We start from the raw sequence: 18,357 nt of genomic DNA on the forward strand, positions 1-18,357 counted from the left end.
AGAATCCGTTTGGAAATCTGCATTTTCTTATCTGGAGATTCCCAAGCTTTTTCACATAACTCATTCAGTTCGTGTGAGGGGGGAAAAGTTACCTCAGGCTTCTTTCCCTTATACATATACACCCTCGTGTCAGGGACAGGGATTTCCTCTGTGATGTGCAAAACATCCTTTATTGCTATAATCATATATCGAAGGGATTTAGCCAATTTTGGTTGTAACTTTGCATCATCGTAATCGACACTGGAGTCAGAATCCATGTCGGTATCTGTGTCAACAATTTGGGATAGTGGGCGCTTATGAGACCCTGACGGTCCCTGCGACATAGGGTCAGGCATGGGTTGAGACCCTGACTGCCCCAAAGCATCAGCCTTGTCAAATCTTTTATGCAAGGAATTAACATTATCATTTAAAACCTTCCACATATCCATCCAATCAGGTGTCGGCGCTCCTCTCCCACATAGCCTTCCTCATCAGACATGTCGACACACACACAGGTAATGTCCTTTCTGAAGACAGTTCCCCCACCAGGCCCTTTGGAGAGACAGAGTGAGAGAATGCCAGCACACACCCCAGCGCTATAATATCCCAGGAATAACACAGTAACTTAATGTTAACCAGGTAGCTGCTGTATGTTATAGTTTTTGCGCCTAATTATGTGCCCCCCCTCTCTTTTCAACCCTCTTCTACCGTGTATCAGCAGGGGAGAGCCCGGGGAGCTTCCTCTCAGCGGTGCTGTGGAGAAAAAATGGCGCTGGTGAGTGCTGAGGGAGAAGCCCTTCTGTCCCGCTTAAACAGTAATTTTGGCGGGGGCTCATACATATATACAGTGCCTAGCTGTATATACGTGTTCTTTTTGCCAATATGAGGTCCCAAATGCTGCCAAGGGCGCGGCGGCGCCCCCCCCCCCCCCCCCCCCTGCGCCCTTACAGTGACCGGAGTATGTGAGGTGTGTGGAGCAATGGCGCACAACTGCAGTGCTGTGCGTTACCTCTAGTGAAGATCATGAAGTCTTCTGCCGCCTGTGATGTCTTCTTTTCTTCTCATACTCACCCGGCTTCTGTCTTCCGGCTCTGCGAGGGGGACGGCGGCGCGGCTCTGGGACGGACGGCGAGGGTGAGATCCTGCGTACCAATCCCTCTGGAGCTAATGGTGTCCAGTAGCCTAAGAAGCAGGACCTAGCTTCAGAGAGTAGGGCTGCTTCTCTCCCCTCAGTCCCTCGATGCAGGGAGTCTGTTGCCAGCAGTGCTCCCTGAAAATAAAAAACCTAACAAAATACTTTCTATCAGTAAACTCAGGAGAGCTCACTGAAAAGCACCCAGCTACTCTGGGCACCGTATCAAACTGAGGTCTGGAGGAGGGGCATAGAGGGAGGAGCCAGTGCACACAAGGAACTAAATTCTTTCTTAAAGTGCCCATGTCTCCTGCGGAGCCCGTCTATCCCCATGGTCCTTACGGAGTCCCCAGCATCCTCTAGGACGTTAGAGAAAATAGCTTTCCTCCCAAAAACACACAGGTTCAGTGAAACCTGTGTGTTTTCAGTAGAAACAATGCTGTATCCAAGGATTGGGTTTCGCCTGCCTCAGGCGGGTAAAACAAAATCCCAGATAGCTGCGACGACCTGCAATGTCCCATGCCACCACAGTAGCAGCAGGCTGGGACTGCAGGGAGAGCGCCGCAGCCTAGGAGCCAGCACACAGTGCTGGGCCCCGCGGCAGTGAAGCGCCGTGACCCACACCCCCCCTCTTCGCCTGCCCCCGACAGTGGTCACATGAACATGGAGCAGTCATGTGACCAAGGGTAGTCAGAGGTGGAGCGCTACACCGGGAGGTGTCAGGAACCAGCACAGTACAGAAAAGCCCAATAAGCCGCAGCTCGTGCAGGTTTATCTGGGCTAATAGGATAGCCCCGGGCAATATCATTGTATGAAGTACTGCGGGTAATTGGATACCCCCCAAATAGTAGCAATATTAAAAATGGAATATATATATTATACTGCGTACAGTATATAAACACACACATACATTTCTTCAAAAGTGTGAATGTATGCAAATAGCTTGGACTTCACCAACTGTCAAGTTGTAGATATTTAACTGAACACACAAAAGGTTTAGCTTCACTGGTCATTAAAGACATGCAGGCAATGTTTATTTTCATGCAAAATAGTATGAAAATGAACGCTCAGCATACAAAAACAACGAGTAAGGTAATGTGGTTTAACACATTTAAAAAAAAAATAATCTAAAAAAAATATATATACTTATTCGTTCTATTGAAGTAAATGCAAGCGCCTAGAAATCCAATTTACATTTCACAAGAAATATATAACTATTTTTATTATGATTTCATAGGCAATGTCTGAACATGAATGATATTTCCAACCTCCCTTGAGTGAGCAGCCTTTTTATCTGTCTGATGACAGAGATAGGTAGCATATATCTGAAGATTTCATAAGAAGCTATGAATGTTGCATGCTACGGAAAATACTGGGAATGTGGAGCAAGCAGAAGAGGATCATTCTTATTTTATTCCCTACAAGTTATTCCAGTGCCTCGGGGTCCCTGATCTGGATACAGAATTGCTGGCTTTAGTACTAGGTCAAGCTTGATGCAGGTATTCCCAGAGGACATAAATTGGGATAGGGCAATTATACGTACATTCATCTTCACAAGTGCCTCAACCACTGGAAATCCTTACAATGGATAACATCAGTCTGACAAAAACGGCATTATTCTATCATAACACCTCGTATGAATGCAATAACTAGATGCAGCACTGGAGCTTCCATGAAATAAACACACACTGAATTACACACAATCTGTATATTTAATCAGTTAGGCCAGAGGTTCCCAAACGCGGTCCTCAAGGCACCCCAACAGTCCAGGTTTTAAATGTACCCATGCTTGGTCACAGGTGACTTAATTAGCACCTTAGTCAATTTGATTTAACCATCTGTGCTGAGCCATGGATATACCTAAAACCTGGACTGTTGGGGTGCCTTGAGGACTGCGTTTGGGAACCTATGAGTTAGGCAATCTTTTTGTGAGAGCAACTACTCCGAAATGACACCCTGATTATGATGGATCAGGTGTCATTCGATAGGGTGTGAGATATAGATGCGCAATACGGTGGTAGAATAATGAGAAGTCGTCAAGTTGTTAAGAAATAACGCATCAAAGTGTCTTTTCCCATAGAAAAAGCATTGAGTGGGGGGCGCACATTTTTTTTTCTCGAGTCGAGCAACGAGTGACTAGTACGTATTGAAGGATTTAAAGAGAGACATTTATGGCATTATGTAGATGCATTTAAAACAGAGATGGGGAACCTTCGGCCCTCCAGCTGTTGTTGAACTACACATCCCAGCATGCCCTGCAAAAGTTTTAGCATGGCCAAATAGCAAAACTGTAGCAAGGCATGCTGGTATGTGTAGTTTAACAACAGCTGGAGGGCCGAAGGTTCCCCATCCCTGGTTTAAAATATCGGCAGACAAATTTTCAATATGTTTATAATGTTGACACAGACAAGATGTTGACTGGTACGTAATGTTATCACCCAATTTTAAGCCTAACCCCCACCCCTAAAATTTAGATTGTTGACATTTTGACCATATCTACATTTTGCACATGTCGACATTTAACCACGTAAACATAATATCGGGTATTATGTTTTTGACCTTTTTCCTGTTTACATGGTAATGGTCAACAATATGACTATACAGTATCTCGTAAAATATACAGTAGGGCAGTGGTGGCCAACGCGTGGCTCTTGAGCCACATGTGGCTCTTTCTTCATTCAAATGTGGCTCCCAACACTCAAAGTCACGTGACCACAAGAGATCTGTAAACCGCTGCACTCCAGCCAGACATGCAGCAGCACTACGTAGACTGAGAACTGAGGGAGCCAAATACACACGGGGGAGCTGGCTGGAGTGACACATGGGGGAAGTGAAGTATATTATGTGAATCTGGCTTTTCAATATATTTTATGCGGATCTGGCTTTTTCAATTATTTGATGTAGAAGTGGCTTTTTCATTGTATTTTATGTTGGATCTGGCTTTTTCAATGTGTTTTATACCAGGGGCGTGGCATAGCAGGCACGAGGTCACACCCCATTTTTGCAAGTGCGCCTTCGGCTCCAAGTCGGCTCTTTGATGTACCTAACAAGATTTCTTGGCTCTTTGTCTCTGACTGGTTGGCCACCCCTGCAGTAGGGTATATTACAGAGTGAAGCAATAGCATCTGTCAGTGGCGGAACTAGCGAGCGGTGGGCCCAGGTGCGACAAAATGCTTTGGGGCCCCCACCCATCCCATCCAAGTCCACCCCCTCACCCCTGGAGAGGATCTTGTGAGGGGGACCTGCTCAGGGCCAGAGAAATGGATACCTAGCAACAGTGCCGTAACTAGACATTTTAGCACTGTGTGCAAGAAACGGCATCGGAGCCCCACCCCTGCATGCAAAACAGGGGCAGTGCGCACCGTAGTTAAATGGTGTAAAAATGGGGAATCTGCCTGCCGCAATGTGTAAAAAGGGGGAATCTGCCTGATGTAATGTGTAAAAAGGGGGAATCTTTGCCATAATGTGTAAAAAGGGGGAATCTAGGCGCGCACAAAAATACATAGTGGCGTGGCTTCGTGGGGAAGGGGTGTGGCCACAAAATAATACCAATTCATAAAACGGTGCACAGTAGTCTCCATTATTCAAATTACACCGCACAGTAGCACCACTACACCTTACGGCGGACAGATTCCTCTTTTTACACATTACGGCAGACAGCGTCCCCTTTTTACACATTACGGCAGACAGCGTCCCCTTTTTACACATTACGGCAGACAGCGTCCCCCTTTTTACACATTACGGCAGACAGCGTCCCCCTTTTTACACATTACGGCAGACAGCGTGCCCTTGTTACACATAGCGGCAGACAGCGTGCACTTTTTACACATAACGGCAGATAGCGTGCCCTTGTTAAACATAGCGGCAGACAGCGTACACTTTTTACACATAACGGCAGACAGCATCCCCTTTTTACACATAACGGCAGACAGCATCCCCTTTTTACACATTGCGTCAGGCAGATTTCCCCTTTTACACATTACGGCAAAGATTCCCCCTTTTTACACATTACATCAGGCAGATTCCCCCTTTTTACACATTGCGGCAGGCAGATTCCCCCTTTTTACACATTGCGGCAGGCAGATTCCCCATTTTTACACATTGCGGCAGGCAGATTCCCCATTTTTACACATTGCGGCAGGCAGATTCCCCATTTTTACACATTGTGGCAGAAGAAAGAAAGAAAGAAAGAAAGAAAGAAAGAAAGAAAGAAAGAAAGAAAGAAAGAAAGAAAGAAAGAAAGAAAGAAAGAAAGAAAGAAAGAAAGAAAGAAAGAAAGAAAGAAAGAAAGAAAGAAAAAAAGAAAGAAAGAAAGAAAGAAAGAAAGAAAGAAAGAAAGAATTATACTTACCCTCTCCGCTGGCTCAGGCTCCTCGGTGCAGCTTCTGGTCACGATTCCCGGGCAGGAGGAGGAGGAAGGTGGAGGAGGGAGCCACAGCAGCGATTTACTACTGATTGAGGCGCTGCTGCTGCTGCCCCTCTGCTTCACTATAGGCTGTTCTCGGAAGACAGTCTATAGTGTAGCAGAGGGACAGCAGCAGCAGCGCCTCCACCAGTAGTAAAGCGCTGCTGCAGCTCCCTCCTCCACCTCCCTCTTCCTCCTTCTCCCCCGTGCCGCTGCAGTGCGCTCCTCTCCTCTCTGGGCGGCTGTGTGCTGCGGGCAGTGGTTGCCCGCAGCGGCATGTAATGAGTCCGTTTGACTCATTACATGCTTTGGGCCCCTGGACAGAGACGGGCCCCAGTGCAACGCACTGGTTGCACTGGCGGTAGTTCCGCCTCTGGCATCTGTAGTGGATTATTTACTGCATAAAATACTGACATTTGCCTTTTTCGAAGTTAGCGTTTGTTTTTTGTGCACTGATAACAAATATCTACATTGTATCTGTCCCGCAACATTACAATCTGGCATCTAAACGGCAAACAATTTAGTGAAGAATAAAAACCAAATAGCAAGTAAAATAATAAAATGACTGTCTACAAAATATGATAAATCAGTATAATAAAAAAAGAGAAGTCAGCATAAATTGTAGCTATGGACACAAGAGTAGCAAACTACAAAATTCATAACAAGCAGAGCCAGTATGTAAGCTCCATCTGCTGGACAAATAAAGTAGTATACACATTAAGTAAAATTACATATTACTTTTGCAATAAATTTGTTAATAAAGTAAAGCTTTGATGACACCAAACCGAATGATAAATTAGCAAAAGAGTGCAGCATAACTGTAGGATAAAAAGGCAAAGTATTTTTTTGCCTATTATAGTGTAGTGTATTTTACTGCAGGTAAAAATCTGTTACCCGGATGGGCCCCGGGAGTCCGCGGCGGATCCAGAGCGTTTTGGTGGGAATTCCGGCTAGACCAGCACTTCAGCGTGGGGAGGGGGGTCAGACGTGTCCGCGGCGGGTCCTGGCAGGAGGACTAACCCACCTGTCTGTGATTGGCCATGGATTCCAGTGATGTCATGATACACGGCCGCATCATGACATCACTACAGACCAAAATTATTAGGGTTTTCAGACTATTTCAGTTTTCGGGTATCCGGATAACGGCTACCCGACCTGTAATTGTTGTTTTGGGTGATTTTGGACATAAGCATATGAGGGGTGGATTAGATGGGCCAAGTGATTCTTATCTGGTGTCAAATTCTATGTTTAAATATTTCTAAGTGGTCACGTACCACTGCAAATCTCTATAAACAACTATCAAAATGTAAATGCGTTACATATATTTTGATAAGAACATTTAATCTTGCAACCCAAAGGATCCTTCTTTCTTGCTAGACCGATGTTCACACTGATGCTTTAGACATCAAACATGCGCAAGTGCAATCACAATCCCCTTTCAGGTAAGGAGTCCGAAATCTGACAAATGCATTGTTTTTGGTTTGTTTTGACCCATAGTCAAATAACCTTCAATAGGCTGGATGGATAACCGAGAGGTCAGTGCATATGATTTTAACGATAAGGTCTAAAGCATAGAAGAGGTCCCACAAAAAAAGAGAAACTTTGATAGTGGGCTGCAAGCTTTAGTGTTTTGATTAAAATATAAACCAATGTCATCATTTTATTGTGTTAAGACATACAGATGTGACTTGGTATGGATTATCGCCATTTTAGCACTCGTTGATAAAAGTGCCCCAGGGTGTTTAAATTATCAAAAAGCGCATAACCTGGTCCATTTTAGGCAAGTACTGGATTGTTTCTGGTCTTGTTTATGATAATCCACTGCTGGTTCTGAAGAAGACTAATCAGAAAAGGATGTAGTCCCCTTTGGGAAAATGCTCCGATATGTACACAGTGTTGGTAGATGGCATTGTGCGTCTTTACGGCTATAAGCTGCAAGCAGAATCTGCCTTATGTAGTGAACATGCTGAAGCCACTCGGAAAGTGCTCTGACGGCTTCCTCATTAAATTGAAACTATCCTTATTTTTTCTGCAAGATATCGTTCTTTTACAACCCTCAATAATACAAACATAATCTCAACCAGTACATTAGCTGCTATGATTAGAACCAGTTTCTTCCACAGTAATAAAACACTCTCTCACCTCAGCACCTCCCATCCATTTGGGTTCATCTGGAAATTCTGCACACAACACATCCTGTGACTGGTCTGTTCCCAGGACATGATAAAAAAGCTTCTGGTGCAGATTAGTGGATGTCTCGGTACCTATTGAAATAAAACATTGCAAATAAAAATAGAATGTTGAATAAATTAAAATGCTAAATAAGAGTTTACAATATTATTGTCCCCGGTAAAAGTGTTATCTTTTCAACGTAAAGTCCAACTGCTTTTATTAACTTGTATGGGTTTTTATTATAGTGATATCATGTTCAGATGGGGCTCTGTACATTTTTTTTTGTTTTAAAATAACCATTACTATGACCATTTAAAACTCACTGTACAACAAAAAGACAAACACACTCAAAAATGTAATAAGGCAGACATTTTATTCATTATGCAGCTAAGCAGGATAAAGTGCCCCAGTGGTGCTAGGGCAATAAACACCAATGCATTCAATGAATTGCAACACAATCTCTACACAAGGCACATTAAATGGCTTCTCTGGTGGTAACTCACCATCACTTTTGCCCTCCTGTTTTGGATAACAGTTGTAAAACATCCCAACGCCATCATGGGTCCAAGACATGCAGCTGAACTTCACTCTTTCTAGAACATCTGAGAGCTCCTCCTGGTTGCAGACTTTCATAAACTTGACTGTTACCCAGTCAGAGCCACTGCTACTTAAACCATAGGCAAAATACTCTCCATCTTCAGAGAATGCAGAGCCTAGACAATAGGACCATGTTACACAATTATTAGAATGGCAAAATGCAAATAAAAGGCAAACTACAATTGAGAAATCATCTCTAAAACTTCCAGACCTTGCATTCCAACTTTACAAGAAAAACAAAATATGTATACTTGTTTTCAGCTAGGCAATGGAGTCTAGGTTTTAAGCTGCTACACGAGTGAAGAGAGGACTTCCGTACAAAATGGATGGAGAGGATAAAAAATAAGATTTTACTCACCGGTAAATCTATTTCTCGTAGTCCGTAGTGGATGCTGGGAACTCCGAAAGGACCATGGGGAATAGCGGGCTCCGAAGGAGGCTGGGCACTCTAGAAAGATTTATGACTACCTGGTGTGCACTGGCTCCTCCCACTATGACCCTCCTCCAAGCCTCAGTTAGGACACTGTGCCCGGACGAGCTGACATAATAAGGAAGGATTTTGAATCCCGGGTAAGACTCATACCAGCCACACCAATCACACCGTACAACTCGTGATACTATATCCAGTTTGACAGTATGAAAACAACTGAGCCTCTCAACAGATGGCTCAACAATAACCCTTTAGTTAGCAATAACTATTTACAAGTATTGCAGACAATCCGCACTTGGGATGGGCGCCCAGCATCCACTACGGACTACGAGAAATAGATTTACCGGTGAGTAAAATCTAAGTAAATTCTTATTTTCTCTGACGTCCTAGTGGATGCTGGGAACTCCGAAAGGACCATGGGGATTATACCAAAGCTCCCAAACGGGCGGGAGAGTGCGGTTGACTCTGCAGCACCGAATGAGAGAACTCAAGGTCCTCCTCAGCCAGGGTATCAAATTTGTAGAATTTTGCAAACGTGTTTGCCCCTGACCAAGTAACAGCTCGGCAAAGTTGTAAAGCCGAGACCCCTCGGGCAGCCGCCCAAGATGAGCCCACCTTCCCTGTGGAATGGGCTTTCACTGATTTAGGATGCGGCAGTCCAGCCGCAGAATGCGCCTGCTGAATCGTGTCACAGATCCAGCGAGCGATAGTCTGCTTAGAAGCAGGAGCACCCAGCCTGTTGGGTGCATACAGGATAAATAGCGAGTCAATTTTCTTGACTCTAGCCGTCCTGGAAACATAATTTTCCAAGGCCCTGACTACGTCCAGTAACTTGGAATCCACCAAGTCCCTAGTAGCCGCAGGCACCACAATAGGTAGGTTCAAGTGAAAAACTGATACCACCTTAGGGAGAAACTGGGGACGAGTCCTCAATTCTGCACTATCCATATGGAAAATCAGATAAGGACTTTTATATGACAAAGCCGCCAATTCTGATACACGCCTGGCCGAAACCAAGGCCAATAACATGACCACTTTCCGCGTGAGATATTTTAGATCCACGGTTTTTAGTGGTTCAAACCAATGTGATTTTAAGAAACTCAACACCACGTTGAGATCCCAAGGTGCCACTGGAGGCACAACCGGGGGCTGAATATGCAGCACTCCTTTTACAATGTCTGAACTTCAGGTACTGAAGCTAATTCTTTCTGGAAGAAAATCGACAGAGCCGAGATCTGTATCTTAATGGAGCCTAATTTTAGGCCCATAGACACTCCTACTTGTAGGAAATGCAGAAATCGACCTAGTTGAAATTCCTCTGTTGGGGCCTTTTGTGGCCTCACACCAAGCAACATATTTCCGCCATATGCGGTGATAATGTTTTGCAGTTACATCTTTCCTGGCTTGAATCAGCGTAGGAATGACCTTTTCCTTTAGGATCCGGCGTTCAACCGCCATGCCATCAAAACGTAGCCGCGGTAAGTCTTGGAACAGACAGGGCCCCTGCTGCAGCAGGTCCTGTCTGAGCGGCAGAGGCCATGGGTCCTCTGATATAATTTCTTGAAGTTCTGGGTACCAGGCTCTTCTTGGCCAATCCGGAACCACGAGTATCGTTCTTACTCCTCGCCTTCTTATTATTCTCAGTACCTTTGGTATGAGAGGCAGAGGGGGGAACACATAAACCGACTGGTACACCCACGGTGTTACCAGAGCGTCCACAGCTATCGCCTGAAGGTCCCTTGACCTTGCGCAATATCTTTTATAGCTTTTTGTTGAGGCGGGACGCCTTCATGTCCACCTGTGGCCTTTCCCAATGGTGTACAATCCTTTGGAAGACTTCTGGATGAAGTCCCCACTCTCTCGGGTGGAAGTCGTGTCTGCTGAGAAGATCTGCTTCCCAGTTGTCCACTCCGGGAATGCACACTGCTGACAGTGCTAACACATGATTTTCCGCCCATCGGAGAATCCTTGTGGCTTCTGCCATCGCCATCCTGCTTCTTGTGCCGCCCTGTTGGTTTACATGGGCGACTGCCGTGATGTTGTCTGATTGGATCAGGACCGGCCGGTTTTGAAGCAGAGGCCTTGGCTGACTCAGGGCATTGTAAATGGCCCTCAGTTCCAGAATATTTATGTAGGGAAGTCACCTGACTTGACCAAAGTCCCTGGAAGCTTCTTCCCTGTATGACTGCCCCCCAGCCTCAAAGGCTGGCATCCATGGTCACTAGGACCTAGTCCTGTATGTCGAACCTGCGGCCCACTTGAAGATGGGCACTCTGCAGCCACTACAGTAGAGATACCCTGGTCCTTGGAGACAGGGTTATCAGCCGATGCATCTGAAGATGTGATCCGTACCACTTGTCTAACAGGTCCCCCTGAAAAGTTCTTGCATGGAACCTGCCGAATGGGATTGCTTCGTAGGAAGCTATCATTTTTCCCAGGACTCGCGTGCAATGATGCACCGATAACTGTTTTGGCTTCAGGAGGTCTCTGACTAGAGATGACAGCTCCTTGGCTTTCTCCTCCGGGAGAAACACTTATTTCTGGTCTGTGTCCAGAACCATCCCCAGGAACAGTAGACGTGTCGTAGGAAACAGCTGTGTCTTTGGACTGTTTAGAATCCAACCGTGCTGTTGTAGCACTTTCCAAAATAGTGCTACCCCGACTAGCAACTGCTCCTTGGACCTTGCCCTTATAAGGAGATTGTCCAAGTACGGGATCATTAAAAACTCCCCTTTTTCGAAGGAGTATCATCATTCCGGCCATTACCTTGGTAACACCCTCGGTGCCATGTACAGTCCAAACGGCAGAGTCTGGACTTGGTAATGGGAATCCTGTACCACAAATCTGAGGTACTCCTGGCGAGGATAGTAAATGGGGACATGCAGGTAAGCATCCTTGATGTCCCGGGATACCATGTAATCCCCCTCGTCCTTGCTTGCAATAACCGCCCTGAGCGATTCCATCTTGAACTTGAATTTTTTTATGTATGTGTTCAAGGATTTTAAATATAAAAAAGGGTCACACCGAACCATGCGGTTTCGGTACCCCAAACCGTGTGGAATAGTAACCCCGTCCTTGTTGAAGTAGGGGCACCTTAAGTATTACCTGATGGGAATACAGCTTATTAATTGCCTCTAGCACAGCCTCCCTGCCTGAGGGAGTTGTCAACAAGGCATATTTGAGGAAACGGCGGGGGGAAGACATCTCGAATTCCAGCTTGTACCCCTGAAATACTACTTGAATGAAACAGGGATCCACCTGTGAGCGAGCCCACTGATCGCTGAAATTTTTGAGACGGCCCCCCACCGTACCTGGCTACACCTGTGGAGCCCCCGCGTCATGCTGTGGACTCAGAGGAAGCGAGAGAAGAATTATGATTCTGGGAACAGGCTGACTGGTGCAGCTTTTTCCCTCTTCCCTTGTCTCTGTACAGAAAGGAAGCGCCTTTGACCCGCTTGCTTTTCTGAAGCCGAAAGGACTGTACCTGATAATACAGTGCTTTCTTAGTCTGTGAGGAAAACTGAGGTAAAAATATTTCTTCCCAGCTGTTGCTGCGGATACGAGGTCCCAGAGACCATCCCCAAATAATTCCTCACCCTTATAAGGCAGAATCTCTATGCGCCTTTTAAAGTCAGCATCACCTGTCCAGTGACAGGTCTCTAATACCCTCCTGACAGAATGGACATTACATTCATTTTGGATGCCAGCCGGCAAAATATCCCTCTGTGCATCCCTCATATATAAGACGACGTCTTTAATATGTTCTCATGTTAGCAAACTAGTATGTTTGACAGGGTCACCGACCACGCTGCAGCAGCACGCTCTGCAGGTTTCAGTCTAGTACCTGAGTGTGTAAATACAGACTTCAGGATAGCCTCCTGCTTTTTATCAACAGGTACCTTCAAAGTGGCCGTTCCTAAAACGGCAGTGCCACCTATTTTGACAACCGTGTGAGCGCCTTATCCACCCTAGGGGATATCTCCCAGCGTAACTTATCCTCTGGCGGGAAAAGGTACGCCATCAGTAACTTTTTAGAAATTACCAGTTTCTTATCAGGGGGAACCCACGCTTTTCACACACTTCATTCATTCATCTGATGGGGGAACAAAACACTGCCTGCTTTTTCTCCCCAAACATAAAAACCCATTTTTAGAGGTTAATGTCAGAAATGTGTAACACATTTTTTATTGCCGGGATCAAGTCACGGATGTTCCTAGTGGATTGTGTATATGTCTCAACCCTGTCGACACTGGAGTCAGACTCCGTGTCGACATCTGTGTCTGCCATCTGAATGAGCGGGCGTTTTTGAGCCCCTGATGGCCTTTGAGACGCCTGGGCAGGCGCGGGCTGAGAAGCCGGCTGTCCGACAGCTGTTACGTCATCCACCCTTTTATGTAAGGAGTTGACACTGTCGGTTAATACCTTTCACCTAACCATCCACTCTGGTGTCGGCCCCACAGGGGCGACATCACATTTATCGGCATCTGCTCCGTCACTATATAAGCCTCCTCCTCAAACATGTCGATAAAGCCGTACCGACACACCGCACACACACAGGGAATGCTCTGACTGAGGACAGGACCCCACAAAGCCCTTTGGGGAGACAGAGAGAGAGTATGCCAGCACACACCAGAGCGCTAAATAATGTGGGGATTAACACTATAACTGAGTGAATTTTCCCCCATAGCTGCTTGTATATACAATATTGCGCCTAAATGTAGTGCCCCCCCTCTCTTTTTAACCCTTTGAGCCTGAAAACTACAGGGGAGAGCCTGGGGAGCTTTCTTCCAGCTGCACTGTGAAGAGAAAATGGCGCCAGTGTGTCTGAGGGAGATAGCTCCGCCCCTTTTCCGCGGCCTATTCTCCCGCTTTTTTCTGGATTCTGGCAGGGGTATTTACCACATATATAGCCTCTGGGGCTATATATTGTGGTATTTTTGCCAGCCAAGGTGTTTTTATTGCTGCTCAGGGCGCCCCCCTCAAGCGCCCTGCACCCTCAGTGACCGGAGTGTGAAGTGTGTATGAGGAGCAATGGCGCACAGCTGCAGTGCTGTGCGCTACCTTGGTGAAGACTGATGTCTTCTGCCGCCGATTTTCCGGACCTCTTCTTGCTTCTGGCTCTGTAAGGGGGACGGCGGCGCGGCTCCGGGACCGAACACCAAGGACTGGGCCTGCGGTCGATCCCTCTGGAGCTAATGGTGTCCAGTAGCCTAAGAAGCCCAATCCGGCTGCAAGCAGGCGAGTTCGCTTCTTCTCCCCTTAGTCCCTCGCTGCAGTGAGCCTGTTGCCAGCAGGTCTCACTGAAAATAAAAAACCCAATTCTATACTTTCTTTCTAGAGGCTCAGGAGAGCCCCTAGTGTGCATCCAACCTCGGCCGGGCACAAGATCTAACTGAGGCTTGGAGGAGGGTCATAGTGGGAGGAGCCAGTGCACACCAGGTAGTCATAAATCTTTCTAGAGTGCCCAGCCTCCTTCGGAGCCCGCTATTCCCCATGGTCCTTTCGGAGTTCCCAGCATCCACTAGGACGTCAGAGAAATAAGAATTTACTCACCGGTAATTCTATTTCTCATAGTCCGTAGTGGATGCTGGGGACTCCGTAAGGACCATGGGGATTAGCGGCTCCGCAGGAGACTGGGCACAAATATAAAGAAAGCTTTTAGACTACTGGTGTGCACTGGCTCCTCCCACTAAGACCCTCCTCCAGACTTCAGTTAGGATACTGTGCCCGGAAGAGCTGACACAATTAGGAAGGATTTTGAATCCCGGGTAAGACTCATACCGGCCACACCAATCACACCGTATAACTCGTGATACAATACCCAGTTAACAGCATGATAACAACTGAGCCTCTCAACAGATAGCTCAACAATAACCCTTAAGTTAAGCAATAACTATATACAAGTATTGCAGACAATCCGCACTTGGGATGGGCGCCCAGCATCCACTACGGACTATGAGAAATAGAATTAACGGTGAGTAAATTCTTATTTTCTCTAAAGTCCTAAGTGGATGCTGGGGACTCCGTAAGGACCATGGGGATTATACCAAAGCTCCCAAACGGGCGGGAGAGTGCGGATGACTCTGCAGCACCGAATGAGAGAACTCAAGGTCCTCCTCAGCCAGGGTATCAAATTTGTAGAATTTTTCAAACGTGTTTGCCCCTGACCAAGTTGCTGCTCGGCAAAGTTGAAGAGCCGAGACCCCTCGGGCAGCCGCCCAAGAAGAGCCCACTTTCCTTGTGGAATGGGCTTTTACTGATTTAGGATGCGGCAGTCCAGCCGCAGAATGTGCAAGCTGAATCGTACTACAGATCCAGCGAGCAATAGTCTGCTTAGAAGCAGGTGCACCCAACTTGTTGGGCGCATACAGGATAAAGAGCGAGTCAGTCTTCCTGACTCCAGCTGTCCTGGAAACATAAATTTTTAGGGCCCTGACTACATCCAACAACTTGGAAGCCTCCAAGTCATTTGTAGCCGCAGGCACCACGATAGGTTGGTTCAGATGAAAAGCTGATACCACTTTGGGGAGAAACTGGGGACGAGTCCTCAATTCTGCCCTATCCATATGGAAAATCAGATAAGGGCTTTTACATGACAAAGCCGCCAATTCTGAAACACGCCTGGCCGAAGCCAAGGCCAACAACATGACCACTTTCCACGTGAGATATTTCAAATCCACGGTTTTCAGTGGCTCAAACCAATGTGACTTTAGGAAATCCAACACCACGTTGAGATCCCAAGGTGCCACTGGAGGCACAAAAGGGGGCTGAATATGCAGCACTCCCTTAACAAAAGTCTGAACTTCAGGTAGTGAAGCCAATTCTCTCTAGAAGAAAATCGATAGAGCCGAAATCTGGACCTTAATGGAACCCAATTTAAGGCCCATAGTCACCCCTGACTGTAGGAAGTGCAGGAACCGGCCCAGCTGAAATTCTTCCGTTGGAGCCTTCCTGGCCTCACACCACGCAACATATTTTCGCCATATGCGGTGATAATGGTTTGCGGTTACTTCTTTCCTAGCTTTAATCAGCGTAGGAATGACTTCCTCCGAATTGCCCTTTTCCTTCAGGATCCGGTGTTCAACCGCCATGCCGTCAAACGCAGCCGCGGTAAGTCTTGGAACAGACAGGGCCCCTGCTGCAGCAGGTCTTGTCTGAGCGGTAGAGGCCATGGGTCCTCTGACATCATTTCTTGAAGTTCCGGATACCACGCTCTTCTTGGCCAATCCGGAACAATGAGTATAGTTCTTACTCCTCTTCTCCTTATTATCCTCAGTACCTTTGGTATGAGAGGAAGAGGAGGGAACACATAAACCGATCGGTACACCCACGGTGTTACCAGAGCGTCCACAGATATCGCCTGCGGGTCTCTCGACCTGGCGCAATATTTTTCTAGCTTTTTGTTTAGGCGGGACGCCATCATGTCCACCTGTGGTTTTTCCCAATGGTTTACAATCATTTGAAAGACTTCTGGATGAAGTCCCCACTCTCCCGGGTGGAGGTCGTGCCTGCTGAGGAAGTCTGCTTCCCAGTTGTCCACTCCCGGAATGAACACTGCTGACAGTGCTAACACGTGATTTTCCGCCCATCGGAGAATCCTTGTGGCTTCTGTCATCGCCGTCCTGCTGTCTGACTGGATCAGTACCGGCTGGTTTTGAAGCAGGGGTTTTGCCTGACTTAGGGCATTGTAAATGGCCCTTAGTTCCAGAATATTTATGTGCAGGGAAGTCTCCTGACTTGACCATAGTCCTTGGAAGTTTCTTCCCTGTGTGACTGCTCCCCAGCCTCGAAGGCTGGCATCCGTGGTCACCAGGACCCAGTCCTGAATGCCGAATCTGTGGCCCTCTTGAAGATGAGCACTCTGCAGCCACTACAGCAGAGACACCCTTGTCCTTGGAGACAGGGTTATCAGACGAAGCATCTGAAGATGCGATCCGGACCACTTGTCCAACAGGTCCCACTGAAAGGTTCTTGCATGAAACCTGCCGAATGGAATCGCTTCGTAGGAAGCTACCATTTTTCCCAGGATCCGCGTGCAGTGATGCACCGACACCTGTTTTGGTTTTAGGAGGCCTCTGACTAGAGATGACAGCTCCTTGGCCTTTTCCTCCGGGAAAAACACTTTCTCTGTTCTGTGTCCAGAACCATCCCTAGGAACAGCAGGCATGTCGTAGGGACCAGCTGTGACTTTGGAATGTTTAGAATCCAGCCGTGCTGTTGTAGCACTTCCCGAGATAGTGCTACCCCTACCAACAACTGCTCTCTGGACCTCGCCTTTATCAGGAGATCGTCCAAGTACGGGATAATTAAAACTCCCTTCCTTCGAAGGAGTATCATAATTTCCGCCATTACCTTGGTAAAGACCCTCGGAGCCGTGGAGAGACCGAACGGCAACGTCTGGAATTGGTAATGACAATCTTGTACCACAAACCTGAGGTACTCCTGGTGAGGATGGTAAATGGGGACATGTAGGTAAGCATCCTTGATGTCCAGCGATACCATGTAATCCCCCTCGTCCAGGCTTGCAATAACCGCCCTGAGCGATTCCATCTTGAACTTGAATTTTTTTATATACGTGTTCAAGAATTTCAAATTTAAAATGGGTCTCACCGAACCGCCCGGTTTCGGTACCACAAACATTGTGGAATAGTAACCCCTTCCTTGTTGACGTAGGGGCACCTTTACTATCACTTGTTGTGAATACAGCTTTTGAATTGCCTGTAACACTGCCGCCCTGCCTGAGGGAGTGGTTGGCAAGGCAGATTTGAGGAAACGGCGGGGGGGGAGACGTCTCAAATTCCAGTTTGTACCCCTGAGATACTACTTGAAGGATCCAGGGATCCACCCGTGAGCGAGCCCACTGATTGCTGAAATTTTTGAGACGGGCCCCCACCGTACCTGGCTCCGCCTGTGGAGCCCCAGCGTCATGCTGTGGACTTAGAGGAAGCGGGGGAGGACTTTTGCTCCTGGGAACTGGCTGTATGCTGCAGCTTTTTCCCTCTACCTCTGCCTCTGGGCAGAAAGAACGCGCCTTTAACCCGCTTGCCCCTATTGGGCCGAAAGGACTGTACCTGATAATACGGTGCTTTCTTTGGTTGTGAGGGAACATGGGGTAAAAATGTAGACTTCCCAGCTGTTGCTGTGGAAACGAGGTCCGAGAGACCATCCCCGAACAATTCCTCACCCTTATAAGGCAGAACTTCCATGTGTCGTTTGGAATCTGCATCACCTGTCCACTGCCGAGTCCATAACCCTCTCCTGGCAGAAATGGACATTGCACTAATTTTGGATGCCAGCCGGCAAATATCCCTCTGTGCATCCCTCATGTATAAAAGTGCGTCTTTTATATGCTCTACGTTTAGCAAAATAGTGTCCCTGTCTAGGGTATCTATATTTTCTGACAGGGAATCTGACCACGCAGCAGCAGCACTGCACATCCAGGCTGAAGCTATAGCCGGTCTCAATATAACACCTGTGTGTGTATATATAGATTTCAGGATAGCCTCCTGCTTTCTATCAGCAGATTCCTTCAGGGCGGCCGTATCCGGAGACGGTAGTGCCACCTTCTTTGACAAGCGTGTGAGCGCTTTATCCACCCTAGGGGATGTTTCCCAGCGTGACCTATACTCTGGCGGGAAAGGG

General features: G+C 47.1%; 1 protein-coding gene across 1 annotated transcript in view; it reads right to left on the reverse strand.

Annotated features, from left to right (window-relative positions):
- Nucleotides 1–18,357, reverse strand: part of PREP (prolyl endopeptidase) — a 354,821-nt gene that overhangs the window by 245,785 nt on the left and 90,679 nt on the right. Inside the window, exons 5-6 of the mRNA XM_063917051.1 lie at nucleotides 8,192–8,401; nucleotides 7,659–7,780 (exon numbers count right to left, since the gene is read on the reverse strand). Of these exons, the coding sequence (XP_063773121.1) occupies nucleotides 7,659–7,780; nucleotides 8,192–8,401 (332 nt within the window). The remainder of the gene's footprint in view (nucleotides 1–7,658; nucleotides 7,781–8,191; nucleotides 8,402–18,357) is intronic.

The sequence above is a fragment of the Pseudophryne corroboree genome, chromosome 4 (assembly GCF_028390025.1).
Source record: "Pseudophryne corroboree isolate aPseCor3 chromosome 4, aPseCor3.hap2, whole genome shotgun sequence".
NCBI classification, from domain to species: Eukaryota; Metazoa; Chordata; class Amphibia; order Anura; family Myobatrachidae; genus Pseudophryne; species Pseudophryne corroboree.